Raw genomic sequence first — 12,345 nt, 5'->3', positions numbered from 1 at the left:
CTCCCTTTGATTTTTAGATTTACTTTCTCAGAGAGGCCTTTCCTGAGCTTTGTATCTAAAAATATACACACCCACACTCAATCCCTTACACCCCCCACACACCCACACACCATAATTTTTCCTCATACATTTACATTGTATTAGTATGTGTTTGTGGTTTTGTTTGTTTAGTGTCTATCCTACCCAACTGTAAAGTTTTTTGAGGTCAGGGATTCCATCTGTTTGTTTCACCATTGTATACCCAGCTTCTAGAACAGTGCCTGGGAAGTTGTAGGCACTATTGAATGAATGATTAATACTTGGGGGTTGGGATATAATATTAGTGTAGCTTAACATTTCCTAACAGTTAAAAACCTTCTTACAATTCATTTATTTAATAAATTTTTGTTTTTACAACAGTATTTTAAATGTCTTAATTGAATGAGAATTTTGAGTAGCTTCTAAAATTAGCCATGTTTTTTGCCCTGGCCAGGTGGCTCAGTTGCTTGGAGCATTGTCCCTTACACCAAAAGGTTGTGGGCTTGATTCCCAGTCAGGGCACTTAGGGGAGGCAACCAATCGATGTTTCTCTCTTCCTCTCTCTAAGAATTAATAAACATATTCTCGGGTGAGGATAAAAAAATAAAATTAGACATTTTTTTAATTGAGTTCAGACCGTATTTGATGGATATATTCCTCTTTCTAAGCCATCTAAATTAAATTCTGTTCTTTGACAAGTGAGAAACTTAAAAAAAATTTTTAATTACAAAAGTAATTTGCTTTTTACAGAAAATGCAAATAATACAAAAGTATAGCTCTTCCCTCATGTTTCCCTAATCTTGTTTCCCAAAGATAGCTGCTCTTATTAATTTGGTGTATAATGTATCAGATAAAAAGTAGGAAGATGTTGGTAGACAGACATGTAGATTATTGACATGCTATGTCTGTAGTTACCATCCCTCTGCTTAGATTTTCTCATTTTGTATATTTCTGTAGAATAGGTTCCTAAAATATAAGTACTAGATTGAAGAGTATACGTATTTTGAATTTTGATAGATACTTCCAAATTGCCTCCTCAAGGGATTGTAGAAATTCATTTTTAAATAACAGATTTGTGGGTTTTATGATTAGAAAAGTAACGGAGTGTTTATTATAGACAATTTGACAAATACAGAAAAGCACGCCAAAAAAAATCACTTATTCCATCACATAGTGGTATCTTTCTAGTCTTTTCTTCTGTGCACATAAAAAAATTATTTTTCCAAGGCTGGAAACACTATATAAACTGCTTTGCAATTTGCTGTTTTTAAGTAACATTATATTGTTATTTTCCCATGTCATATTAAAATTTATTTATATTATTCTACTATCTAGTTATACCATACTTAACAAATTCTACATTTTGAACATCTAGACTGTTTCTAATACTCGCTCATACAAATAGCACTGGTTTGCTATCTTCATATATATACATACACACACACACTCACACATATAAATGCTTTTTCAATATATATTTTTAGAAGTGGATTTGCTTTTCATACATTTTGCCAAATTGCTCTCCAGAAAACCCTCCAAGTTACATTTTAGCAATCTCAGAGTGCCCATTTTTCTGCTCTCTGATAGGTTTAAAAGGACCCCAAAACCAGCAAATTAAGAAATTCTGTTTTAAAAGTAATAAAATAAGAAATGGAAGGTGTGGCTGTGGTGTAGAATAGAAAATGACTATTAGGACATAGCATTAAGTACTGCATGAGTTGTATTCTTACTCCTTACATTATCCAGTTAATAAGTGTCCTTTATTCTCTTTACTAATTAGTTTACTTTGATTCTTTCTGTGTATGTTACTCTTCTTTGGTTTGCCATTTTATTCTTTTTACCTATGCGTTTTCACCTAGAGACCAAATGAGAGAGTTGAGCCTGCTTTGGAAAAACCAAGAGAAGATCCAGTGCTAAAAGAGGAAACCTCGGTGAGCTGCTTTATTGAATACTGTCGAACCAAGTACGGCATAAGAAGGTGAAACCAGGATGATTAGATTACAACACGTTTCACTTTGCAGCCCCATACTTCTTTATTTCAGAGGTTATACTGAAATAAATCTTAGAGCTGGTTTAACAGGAAGATATTTTTAGGAAATATTTAAGAGGAAATTATTTTCCTTTTCAAAACTATAACCACTTTTTAATAGATTATGTGAATTTTCAAGATACCTTATCAATAATGTGGCAAAAGAAATTGAATCCTAATTTTAATATTTGGAATTGGGCTTATTATTTTCCTCTTCTCTTCTCCCCTTTTGCCAGTTATGGATAGCAGGTATCAGAGAAAAATATAATTGAAGATAAAGTTTACATGGATTGTTATTGTTAAATGTACTTCGTACATAGTTTCTTCTTTAAAATTTCTCTGCTGATGAAGTTTTATGACCTTTTCCTATAGGTTCAGCCGATACTATCTTCTGTTCCAACAACAGAAGTCTCCGCTGGTGTTAAGTTCCAGGTCGGCGATCTTGTTTGGTCTAAGGTTGGAACCTATCCTTGGTGGCCTTGTATGGTTTCAAGCGATCCCCAGCTCGAGGTTCATACCAAAATTAATACAAGAGGTAAGAAAAGGTATAAACAGATACTAAATAACAGATTAAGTAAAAGGTAGGAAAGAAAAAAGTGAATCTTAAATGTTGTATTTGAATATAAGAATACACACATGACATATAATCTAACATCAGTATGCATGTCCACATCAGTTTTTAATAACCAGTGAAATGCTTATGGACATCTTAACTGGCAAAGAGCCTTTGTAAGTGATATAGTCCTTGTTTTCCCTTTAACACCCTTTTATTTGTTTTATTTTATAATTTCTTTCTCATATGAATTCTGAAAGAAAGCAGATGGATAAGTAATAAGATGTCTTATATGAGTTTTAATAGGCATTTGGGCCAAGAAATTTTGATCATTTTAATTTCATCCACTGACTCCTGTGGGTAGTAATTTTTTAGCCAGACAAGGTCTTTTTATCCTGATAAATTTTACAGGACATTTTTTCTTCCTCTACTCCATTTTTGAATCTACATTTACTGGGATAGCCTTATAAATTCAATATGACATAGAAATATAGCTTGAATTTATCTATATAGCATGGAATCTTACCTTAGAAATGTTGAATATTAAGAAAAAGTGTGTTCTAACTTTTCTCCACTCCTTTTCCTGGATTTAACCAAAGCATGTATATTAGATTCCTGATGCCATTTGGAATGGACTTGCTTAGTAGCCAGAGGAAGGTTTGAGTTTGGAATTTATTTCTGGATCTTTGTTTTGCAAACTCATTCTTGTTACATGTTTGAGTTCCTTATTGTTTTTGACAACTTTTTTTTCTCTCTCACTCTAAACTTTGTGTCTTGATCCCTGTTCACTGTTCTGAGGAGAAAAAGTGCCTGCATAAGTCTGGCAAGCCAGATTCGTGATAGAATCAGGCATATCTGTAGCTCTTGTGCTGAACAGCCAGAAATGTGCCCTGTTAAAGAAGACAATCATCTCGTCATTGTGACCTGCCCATTAAAGGTTGGGGTAATTGAAAGCATCAGTGGGGCAGGATTTTTTTAAAAGATTGTTGAAAGTCTACTTCTATGCATATGAAATTTTAATCTCGTTTCAAAATTCCTTACATAATCTCCTGTTTAATTCCTAATAAAGTTAAAAATTTTCAAATCTAAGATATAATTGACTTCGGATAAAATAGTTCAATTTAAGCATAATACCCACATTTTTCTAGTCAGGATCTGCTTGTTGTCTTTCTCTCCTTATGTGAATTATCTTGGATTCCCCAAAAAGACCAGTTTCTATATTTCTCGACTGACCTGAGACTTTTTCTCTAGAACAGTGTTTTTCAAACTATATTTGGTAAAAGACTTTCTTTTTTATTTAATTTCCAGTCCACCATAGACCAATATTTCTGTCAAATACCATAAAATTAACTATTAGAGAAACAAAAGGCCTCCCCCTCCAAAAAACACAGAGTGTAAGATCCCTGCTTATGTGTCTAGATGCCACAGCAGTGTCAAATTATCATAGATGCTCACTCTTAACTTCTGTTCTTATTTTGTCACAGACTGGCTTATTCTGGGAACTATACTTTCAGAGTAGCACTACTCTAGAGCAACTGTTCTCACATGTTTTGGTCCCAGAGCCTTTTTTACTCTTAAAATTTGAGGACTCTAAAAAGCTTGTGTTTACATTGGGTTATATCTATTACTATTTATTTTAATTTAGAAATTAAAGCTGAGAAAAATTTTAAGTATTTTCTAATTTATTTTAGAAGAACCCACTATATGTTATCATTGTGTTTTGATGAAAAGTAACTGTTTTCTCAAACAAAAAAATTAATGAAAAAAATGGGATTGTTTTACTTTTTCATCCTCACTCAAGGATATGTTTACTGATTTTAGAGAGAAAAATTGGGGGGTGGGGAGAGAAAGAGAAACATCCATGTGAGAGAGAGATATCAATCGGTTGCCTCCTGTAAGGTGCCCGGACCGAAAATCAAACCTGCAATCTTTTGGTGTGTACCAGACGAAACTCCAGTCAGCTGAGCCACATGGCCCGGGCATTTTACATTTTTATAAATCTCTTTAATGTCTGACTTAAGTGAAGACACTAGATTTTCGTATCTGCTTCTTTATTCAGTCTGTCATGACTTGTTTTGATTGAAGTATGTAAAGTTAACCTGGCGTCACACAGATATGTAGATGTAAACGGTAAGAGTACATTTGTAGCCTTTTTAGATAATTGTGGATATATTTCTTTGTTTTTACACCAAAACTCAACAGGTGGTGGGTTAATTGCATTGTGGAAATTGAAATCATATTGATAAACTTTTTGTACTTTGTTAAATTAAAATCCATTGGTTCTGTCTTGCACTTTGAATGGCTGTTTAACCTTTCATGACTTTCTAACATCATATATAGATTGGCCATTTAAAAAATACTGGCTTACTAAGTCATACATACCTTCCAAATGTTGACACATTTCTTTATAGATATTTTTAAAAATCACATTAGTTAACATCACCACTTATTTCATTTGAAAATTATTTGATTATTGGGAAGTTGGAAGACTAGTAGGGGCAGATACCAGTTTTTCAAAATTCTACTTTTTATTTGAAAGACCAAATTTTATTATCGGCAACAAATGTTGTCAGTTGTTTTCCTTCAAGTGACAAACTATTTATTTTTGAGCAAGTATCTGCGGGATGCTCAAGTTCAAACAACCATAGTTTTTCTGTCATTCTTTCAAGTAAAAAGTGTATTCCATGAAAAAGTGGCCAGTTCACCTTGCAGCAACTCAATCACACAAGTACTTTTCCTCAAGATAACCATCATACTTCCATATGCAAAAATGCTTTATGCATATTCCCCATTTCATCACACATAATATTGAAAAGATAGGTATTCAAGGGTTGAGATTTAGTAAAGTTAATCATTTTTACTGCTTCATGAAGGACATGAAGCATAACTGGCTTTTTTTTAACTGCCAGTGTATGGCCGTGAAGAATGTGACACTAGTTTGGTGTCACTCATTGCCTCTCTGTGCTAAGATGCCAGCACTCTTATCTGCCATTGCTCTTGCAATATTAGGTACAAATGTCAACAGAGTAAAAAAGACAAATAACATCTCAATATTATTATGAAGATAGTTTGACCTCACAGGATCCCTGAAAGAGTCTCAGTGGCCTTTCCTATTTTTAAATTCAGGTCTTTATACCATACTTCTATACAGCTAGAAAAGCAATTTGACCAGCACTTGTTATACATTTTTTTTATGGAAAATTTATATATTCAGATTTGTTTGTAAAAAGTTTGGAGGCAAGTAAAAATAAATTGTGCAACCAACATAACAAATCTGATAATTAGCAGAATTTATAATTTTCTCTTCAAACTTGCTGTACTAATTTTAATCATTTGGGGTGAGTTTTTTAAATAACTATTAATTATATAATTGGTAGATAGTTTCTACAAAACTACAACTTTTGACGGGAATAATACTAGGGAACAGCTTAGGTTCATGTTTTTTGCGAAGTATATGTGCATACTTACGTTCTGAAATGGTTAATAAGGATTTTTACTTTCAGGTGCCCGGGAATATCATGTCCAGTTTTTTAGCAACCAACCAGAGAGGGCATGGGTTCATGAAAAACGGGTACGAGAGTATAAAGGTCATAAACAGTATGAAGAATTACTGGCTGAGGCAACCAAACAAGCCAGCAATCACTCTGAGAAACAAAAGGTAACTGACATGTTAACATTATCAATCTAATAGAGTTTTTAAAAGGACTTCATAATTTAGTAGAACTTTTAATACTTGAATTCAGACTATTGTTAGAATGGCATTTTAATTTCTTTTATTTTGATTTTAATAACTTATTCTGTCAATAGTTTTATACGTCATATGAACAGTGTTATAGTACTATTAAAAACTTTACCTGTCTGCTCTAATACAACATTGGAGTCTATTTTGAATTAATATAGGTAAGTCTAGTAGATACTAGTGAAACATGGATTTTGCCAAGGATTTTTATTCTTTTTTCTATTTCAGCATCTTTCCATAATTTTCCTTCATTCTTATTTAGCAAAATATTTTATGAACGTAAAGCTTTAAAAATATTTAGTGAGCACCTACTGTGAGAGAGGCACTGTTTTAAGCATTTTATATATATATATATTAATTCATTTAATCTTCATAACCACTCAGATGTGGTAGATACTATTATTGTTTCTACAAATGAAGAAATTGAGGCACAGAAAGCTTTAGTAACTGGTTCAAGTCAGGTCACACAGGTGATGGAACCAAGAAACATGTTTGATGTGGCAGTAGATATTTTAGGATTTTTATATGAACTCGTGATACTCTGTCTGGTTGAGATTTTTAAACTCAACTAATTTTAGTGTGGGTCTCTTGTGATTCAGAAATTTGTCATGTTTTTACACTTTCAAAGCTAATTTGATCACAGAGGATTTTGATTAATTTTATCATACTTAACATTTTATGGATTTATATACATCGGTCTTTGACATATACTATACCATTTTATAGTTTCATTAGCTAATTTCTGGCTATCTCAGTCTAACCCCCTGGATAATTCCTAAATCCTTTGTTCATCTCACGTAGCTCTATTAAAATTTCCTTACATGTCTTGCCAACCCAAAGTCTTCTTATCAACCCTGGGCATAGATACCTGTGGAAACTCTGATTCAGGTTTACTTTTTCTTTCATGCATTTCTGCTTTGCTGTGTCTTAACAGCTTACATTTGTTCCTTAGGGCTCTGTCCTTTCTCTTCATTCTGCCCCATCTGCATTATGGTACAAACTAGCAGCACAGCTTCAAATGCTGGCTCTTCAAATGCCAGCTAGCTTTGTCATGATCTCTGTAGCACCCTGGAGCTTTAGGGTATCATTCTTAATGTTAGTGTTTTATTGGCCACTGAAATTAATCATTTCTGTAATTCCTCTTCTCTTTGTTGTCATTAGTGCTAACTTTTTATGAAGATGATGTTAGAAGGACAACTCCCTCTTTGAGGGACTTGTCCAGCAGGTTGGTCAACAAAGGAGGAAATATAAATGAGTGAAGACCTGCATGTCATCTGATAATAATACCAATTTATCCAAGTTATAGAGTAAGAACATTTTACTGATTTGACTGAAGAACCTGAAGATATTTATGTATACCTAGAAATGGCAGGCTCACTGGGAAATACCTTGTGGTTTAAATGTACTCATTAGTTTAAAATGTGTCTGATAATGCCTATATCTCTTTTTAAAGATTCGGAAACCTCGCCCACAGAGAGAACGTGCTCAATGGGATATTGGCATTGCCCATGCAGAGAAAGCATTGAAAATGACCCGAGAGGAAAGAATAGAACAGTATACTTTTATCTATATTGATAAACAGCCTGAGGAGGCTTTATCTCAAGCAAAAAAGAATGTTGCCTCCAAAGCTGAAGTTAAAAAACCCCGGAGACCAAGATCAGTGCTGAATACTCAGCCAGAACAGACCAATGCAGGTGAGGTGGCCTCCTCACTATCAAGTACTGAGATTCGGAGACATAGCCAGAGGCGGCACACGAGTGTGGAAGAGGAAGAGCCACCTCCTGTTAAAATAGCCTGGAAAACTGCAGCAGCCAGGAAATCTTTACCAGCTTCTATTACAATGCACAAAGGGAGCTTGGATTTGCAGAAGTGCAACATGTCTCCAGTTGTGAAAATTGAACAAGTGTTTGCTCTTCAGAATGCTACAGGAGATGGGAAATTTATCGATCAGTTTGTTTATTCAACGAAGGTACCTCCTTTTTTCACCTTGGTTTTTGTTTTATTTTTCCCCAGGAAGCGGTATTTAATAACTAGTTAACCTTGGTATTTAAAAAAACAACACCAGGTCATAATTTAACTACCCTTTTTATCCACTTCATTGAAATGTACAGCCAGTTTATTAGTCTGTTTCAGATGGGGCAAAAAAGACATAGGCAAAGAGGCTGTTTTTCTTCTTCTTCCCCCATCCCCTCTTTTATAATATCCCCATCTGTACTTGATTAATCTTTAGCTGTGCAGCCAAAATTTGGACTAGCTCCCTAAAGTTGTGGAAAAAACTGGTCACTTTGCCTGTTTCTAGTTTGTATAGTTAGTTTTTCTTAGTTGAAAAGTGTGCTTCTCATTAAATCATTTTGTCAGTTATCTGAATTAACCTTTGTAATAATTGTACCTACTGATCGATCTGTTTGGTTGCACCAGCAGTTTTTTTAAGCTCATGTTGGCTTGGGATCCTAATTTTTTTGGAGAAATAACCAGAACTTACATTAGTTCTTTAACAATTAACTATGGCGATAGCTTGGGTATGTGGTGAAAATAGCTTCTTCAAACTGAATATCTCCATCATCCAGCCCCAGGCCCCCATATAGGGAACTTATATTTTAGTTTTAATACTTTAAAACTCTTTCATAAGATTTATAATTCTTATTCTGTAGACCTCTTTACTACCCCCCACCAATACCACAATCGTGGGCTTGTGAATTCGAGTTAGTAGCACCTCATGGATGAGTACTTTTTAAAGAGTTCTGTATTTCCTAACATTGTCACATGCACACTAAAGTAATTAAATGTAGGTATGCTTTATTATTGATATATTTCCCTAGAGAGAAGTGTAAGGCTCCTCTATTTACCTATTTCTTCCTATAGGTTCTACTGATTTCATTAAGGCTAAACTACTTGGAAAAACTTAAGTTACAGTTCCCACTTGGTTCTGCTGATAGCGTTGAATGGCAAATGAGTACTCTGCATCTTTTTTGAACATAGATTGGCTCCATTCTTGCAGCTAGTTTTTAATCTGCTTTTAGATGCACAAATCAGACTTTTGTAACCTCCTCCAAAGAGTGCTATGTAAATGAAATTTGAGATAAAACTGACCTTTTATAAATGAAGGCTTAAAAATACATATATATTTATAAATCACTCCTTTATTTCACTGCATTAAAAATACTTAAAGCTCTCTGTTTCAAATTGCTTATTGAGTACACATTTTGGTTACCATGAGTGACATATTTCTGTATCTATGGATGTTCTTGTCTTTCAACATGTGTTGACACTTTCAACAACATGTGTAGTAGGTAGGGTACATTACCAAATGAAGATGCCTAGAGTTCTCTTACTGTGACGTGAGTAAAAGGAGAGACTGTTCAGATCAGAAAATACTTTGTTTTTGTATAGAAAATTATGTGAAACACATTTTTTAGTGATATTCGTCATCTGGACTTAGACATATAGATCTCCCACCCCACACACACACGTAATTTCATTGTACATTTTGGAACACATCCAAATGACTTTTAATAAAATTGTTCTGATAATGACTAAGATAATTAGCTGTGATCAAGGCCATATAAAATTCAAGCAAATTATAATCTTAAGCTATTTTTTTATAAGCCATTGATACCTATTTTTTATTTGCCTTATTTTGAAGGGAATTGGTAACAAAACGGAAATAAGTGTCAGGGGACAAGACAGACTTATAATTTCTACACCAAACCAGAGAAATGAAAAGGCAACTCAGAATGTATCATCTCCTGAAGCAACATCTTGTTCTGCAGGTTGGTATGAATGAAGAGTACATTGATCTATTTTGAGGTTATAGTTCTGCTCTGCTATAACATGGTAGCTATGTTCCTAAGAAACTTTTAGTTATCAAAATCTAATTATATTTTTAAAAAAACAATAAAAGCAATTATTTCAATAAGAAAGTGGTTTAGGGGCTAGAGAGTTTATAGTAACAGTTATTTTTCCTATAGGAATTTAAAAATAGTGTTACCGACGAGAGGACTATACCTCAGTTCTTGTCTTCTTGAAGGAAAGATTTCAGTCAAGAGACAAAGCTTAGAAAAGCAAGCAAGAATTTATTGACCACAGCGAAAATATACTTAGGACAGTGAAACAAGGAAGGGCATAGAAGAAGCAACAAGAGGGCCTAGGCTGGGCTGCTTTGGCTCATTGGGAAAGCAGAGAAAAGGGGGCCTTGGAGACAGGTTCAGGTGGGGCCATCACTCGGTCTTAGACCCTTGGGGTCAGACTCGACCTGGGTTTAGCAACATCAGGACTTGAGTTCTGGCTAGGAAAGAATTCAGAGCCAAGACTCAAACTATAAGAGAACATTTATTTATAAAATCACAAAGGTAGAAGAAGTAATTTGTAGAAGAAATGGACTGAAGAAACAAGTTATAGAGGCAAAGGAAGGGCCCTTGGAGCTTGGGAGTGAGGAAGGTGATGGTAAGGTACCTGGGAGGGAGAGGAGAAGGGGAAATGGAAGGGGGAAGAGAATGGGAAAGGCTAAGGCATAGGCTCTGGCAAGCTCCCAGGAGGGAGAGTACACGGGGTCCTCTGTCTCAAGGACTTCACGAGTGGATTAGGGGAGGTCCCAGGGGAAGATCTTAATAGAATAGTCAACAGTTTTCCAGGTGTGTCCTTTCTGGGTTTCGGTCTCCACTGATTGGTTGGCTGGCACAAGGGCCGGAGGTCATTATTCAGTGCAGCTGGTCCTGAGGTCAGCTGTGGCTGGTTTTTTTGCTTATCTGGGCCTGGAGCTGAAATACAATGGAGGCCTCTCGATGTTATCTCTAGGAAGGAAAGGTCAGAGGGGTCCAAACCTCGTGACCAGGCGATATGCTAGGGGAGGAAAGGTCACCCTGAGAGCAAGGTCCCACCCTACAGTTGTCCTTTGCTAGGCACCTGGGGCTTTCCACCCTGGTATCCTGTACCTGGCCAGTCGTCATTGCTCTGCTTATGTCTGTCTAGCTGCCTACCACAATACCATGAATTGAAAATCAAGCTATATTATTTTTGCTTATAGGGCAAATGCCTATATTCAGTAAAATTGTGACTGTTGGAATAGCCAAAGTAATTTTTATTGAGGGACTGACTTACTAAGGATCTTATAGTTTAACTGAGTGTCCGGTATGTTAGGTTTATATAACAGTATTACTGCTTCATATAGCCATCAAGTAAAGAGTTAGATATCAAACCAAGTTGGCCATTTGGAATCTTAGTTTAGGAGAAAGAAGTTTGTTTCACTTTGTTCTTTAAAAACTTTTTTGGAATCTAAGAAGTGACCAAATAATTTTCGAGAAGGATTAAAGTCTTAAGACCTGAGGTAGTAATCTCGAATCATTACTAACTCAGGCAAACCTGTGATTTAGTGGCACTAAGGGGTAAATATTTTTTGTAAGGGAATTTTGAGGAAGGTTTTTTGTTTTTTTTGTTTTTTTTTAATATGTCTTTATTTCTTCAGAGAGAAGAAGGGAGAGGGAGAGAAAGAGAGAGAAACATCAATGATGAGTCATTGATCAGTTGCCTCCAGCAAGCCCCCTACTGGGGATCGAGCCCGAAACCCAGGCATGTGCCCTGACCAGGAACCGAACCACAATCTCCTGGATCCTTGGTCGATGCTCAACCACTGAGCCACACTGGGCCAGGCTTGAGTAAGATTCTTATTACTATAAAACCTGAGTAAAAACAATCATTGTTTAGGAAAGAACTTGGGCTAGTTTTCTTTAAAACAAAAAAATAGGTTGGGGGCTGCAGGACAGGGAGAGGTGGTGTCAGAAGAGATGGGCATATGTTGGACCAGGCATATTAAACAATATGCCTTTATCCAAAATTGAGTTGGAAAAGGAAGCCATATGAAAGTAAGGAGGGAATAGCAAAGTCTAGAACCAGATTTGCAGCTTGTATCTGTTAGTGACAAAACAGAATCAGAATGTTACCAGACCTTGGTTTAGCAGCCTCGTAGTTAAGTTTGGCAAAGAAAGAATTCAGAGCCAAGGAACTCAAATT

General features: G+C 35.3%; 1 protein-coding gene across 4 annotated transcripts in view; it reads left to right on the top strand.

Annotated features, from left to right (window-relative positions):
* The window catches only part of NSD3 (nuclear receptor binding SET domain protein 3), a 92,525-nt gene that overhangs the window by 34,787 nt on the left and 45,393 nt on the right, over nt 1–12,345 (top strand). For all 4 annotated transcript variants that reach the window (XM_081127051.1, XM_081127052.1, XM_081127050.1 and 1 more), the window contains exons 3-7: nt 1,878–1,949; nt 2,420–2,582; nt 6,104–6,258; nt 7,793–8,308; nt 9,983–10,109. In XM_081127051.1, coding sequence (XP_080983177.1) covers nt 1,878–1,949; nt 2,420–2,582; nt 6,104–6,258; nt 7,793–8,308; nt 9,983–10,109 — 1,033 coding nt within the window. The remainder of the gene's footprint in view (nt 1–1,877; nt 1,950–2,419; nt 2,583–6,103; nt 6,259–7,792; nt 8,309–9,982; nt 10,110–12,345) is intronic.

The sequence above is a fragment of the Miniopterus schreibersii genome, assembly GCF_964146895.1.
Source record: "Miniopterus schreibersii genome assembly, chromosome: 2".
NCBI classification, from domain to species: Eukaryota; Metazoa; Chordata; class Mammalia; order Chiroptera; family Miniopteridae; genus Miniopterus; species Miniopterus schreibersii.
Note: the sequence above shows the minus strand (reverse complement) of the source record. Positions and strands in the feature narration are given on the sequence as shown.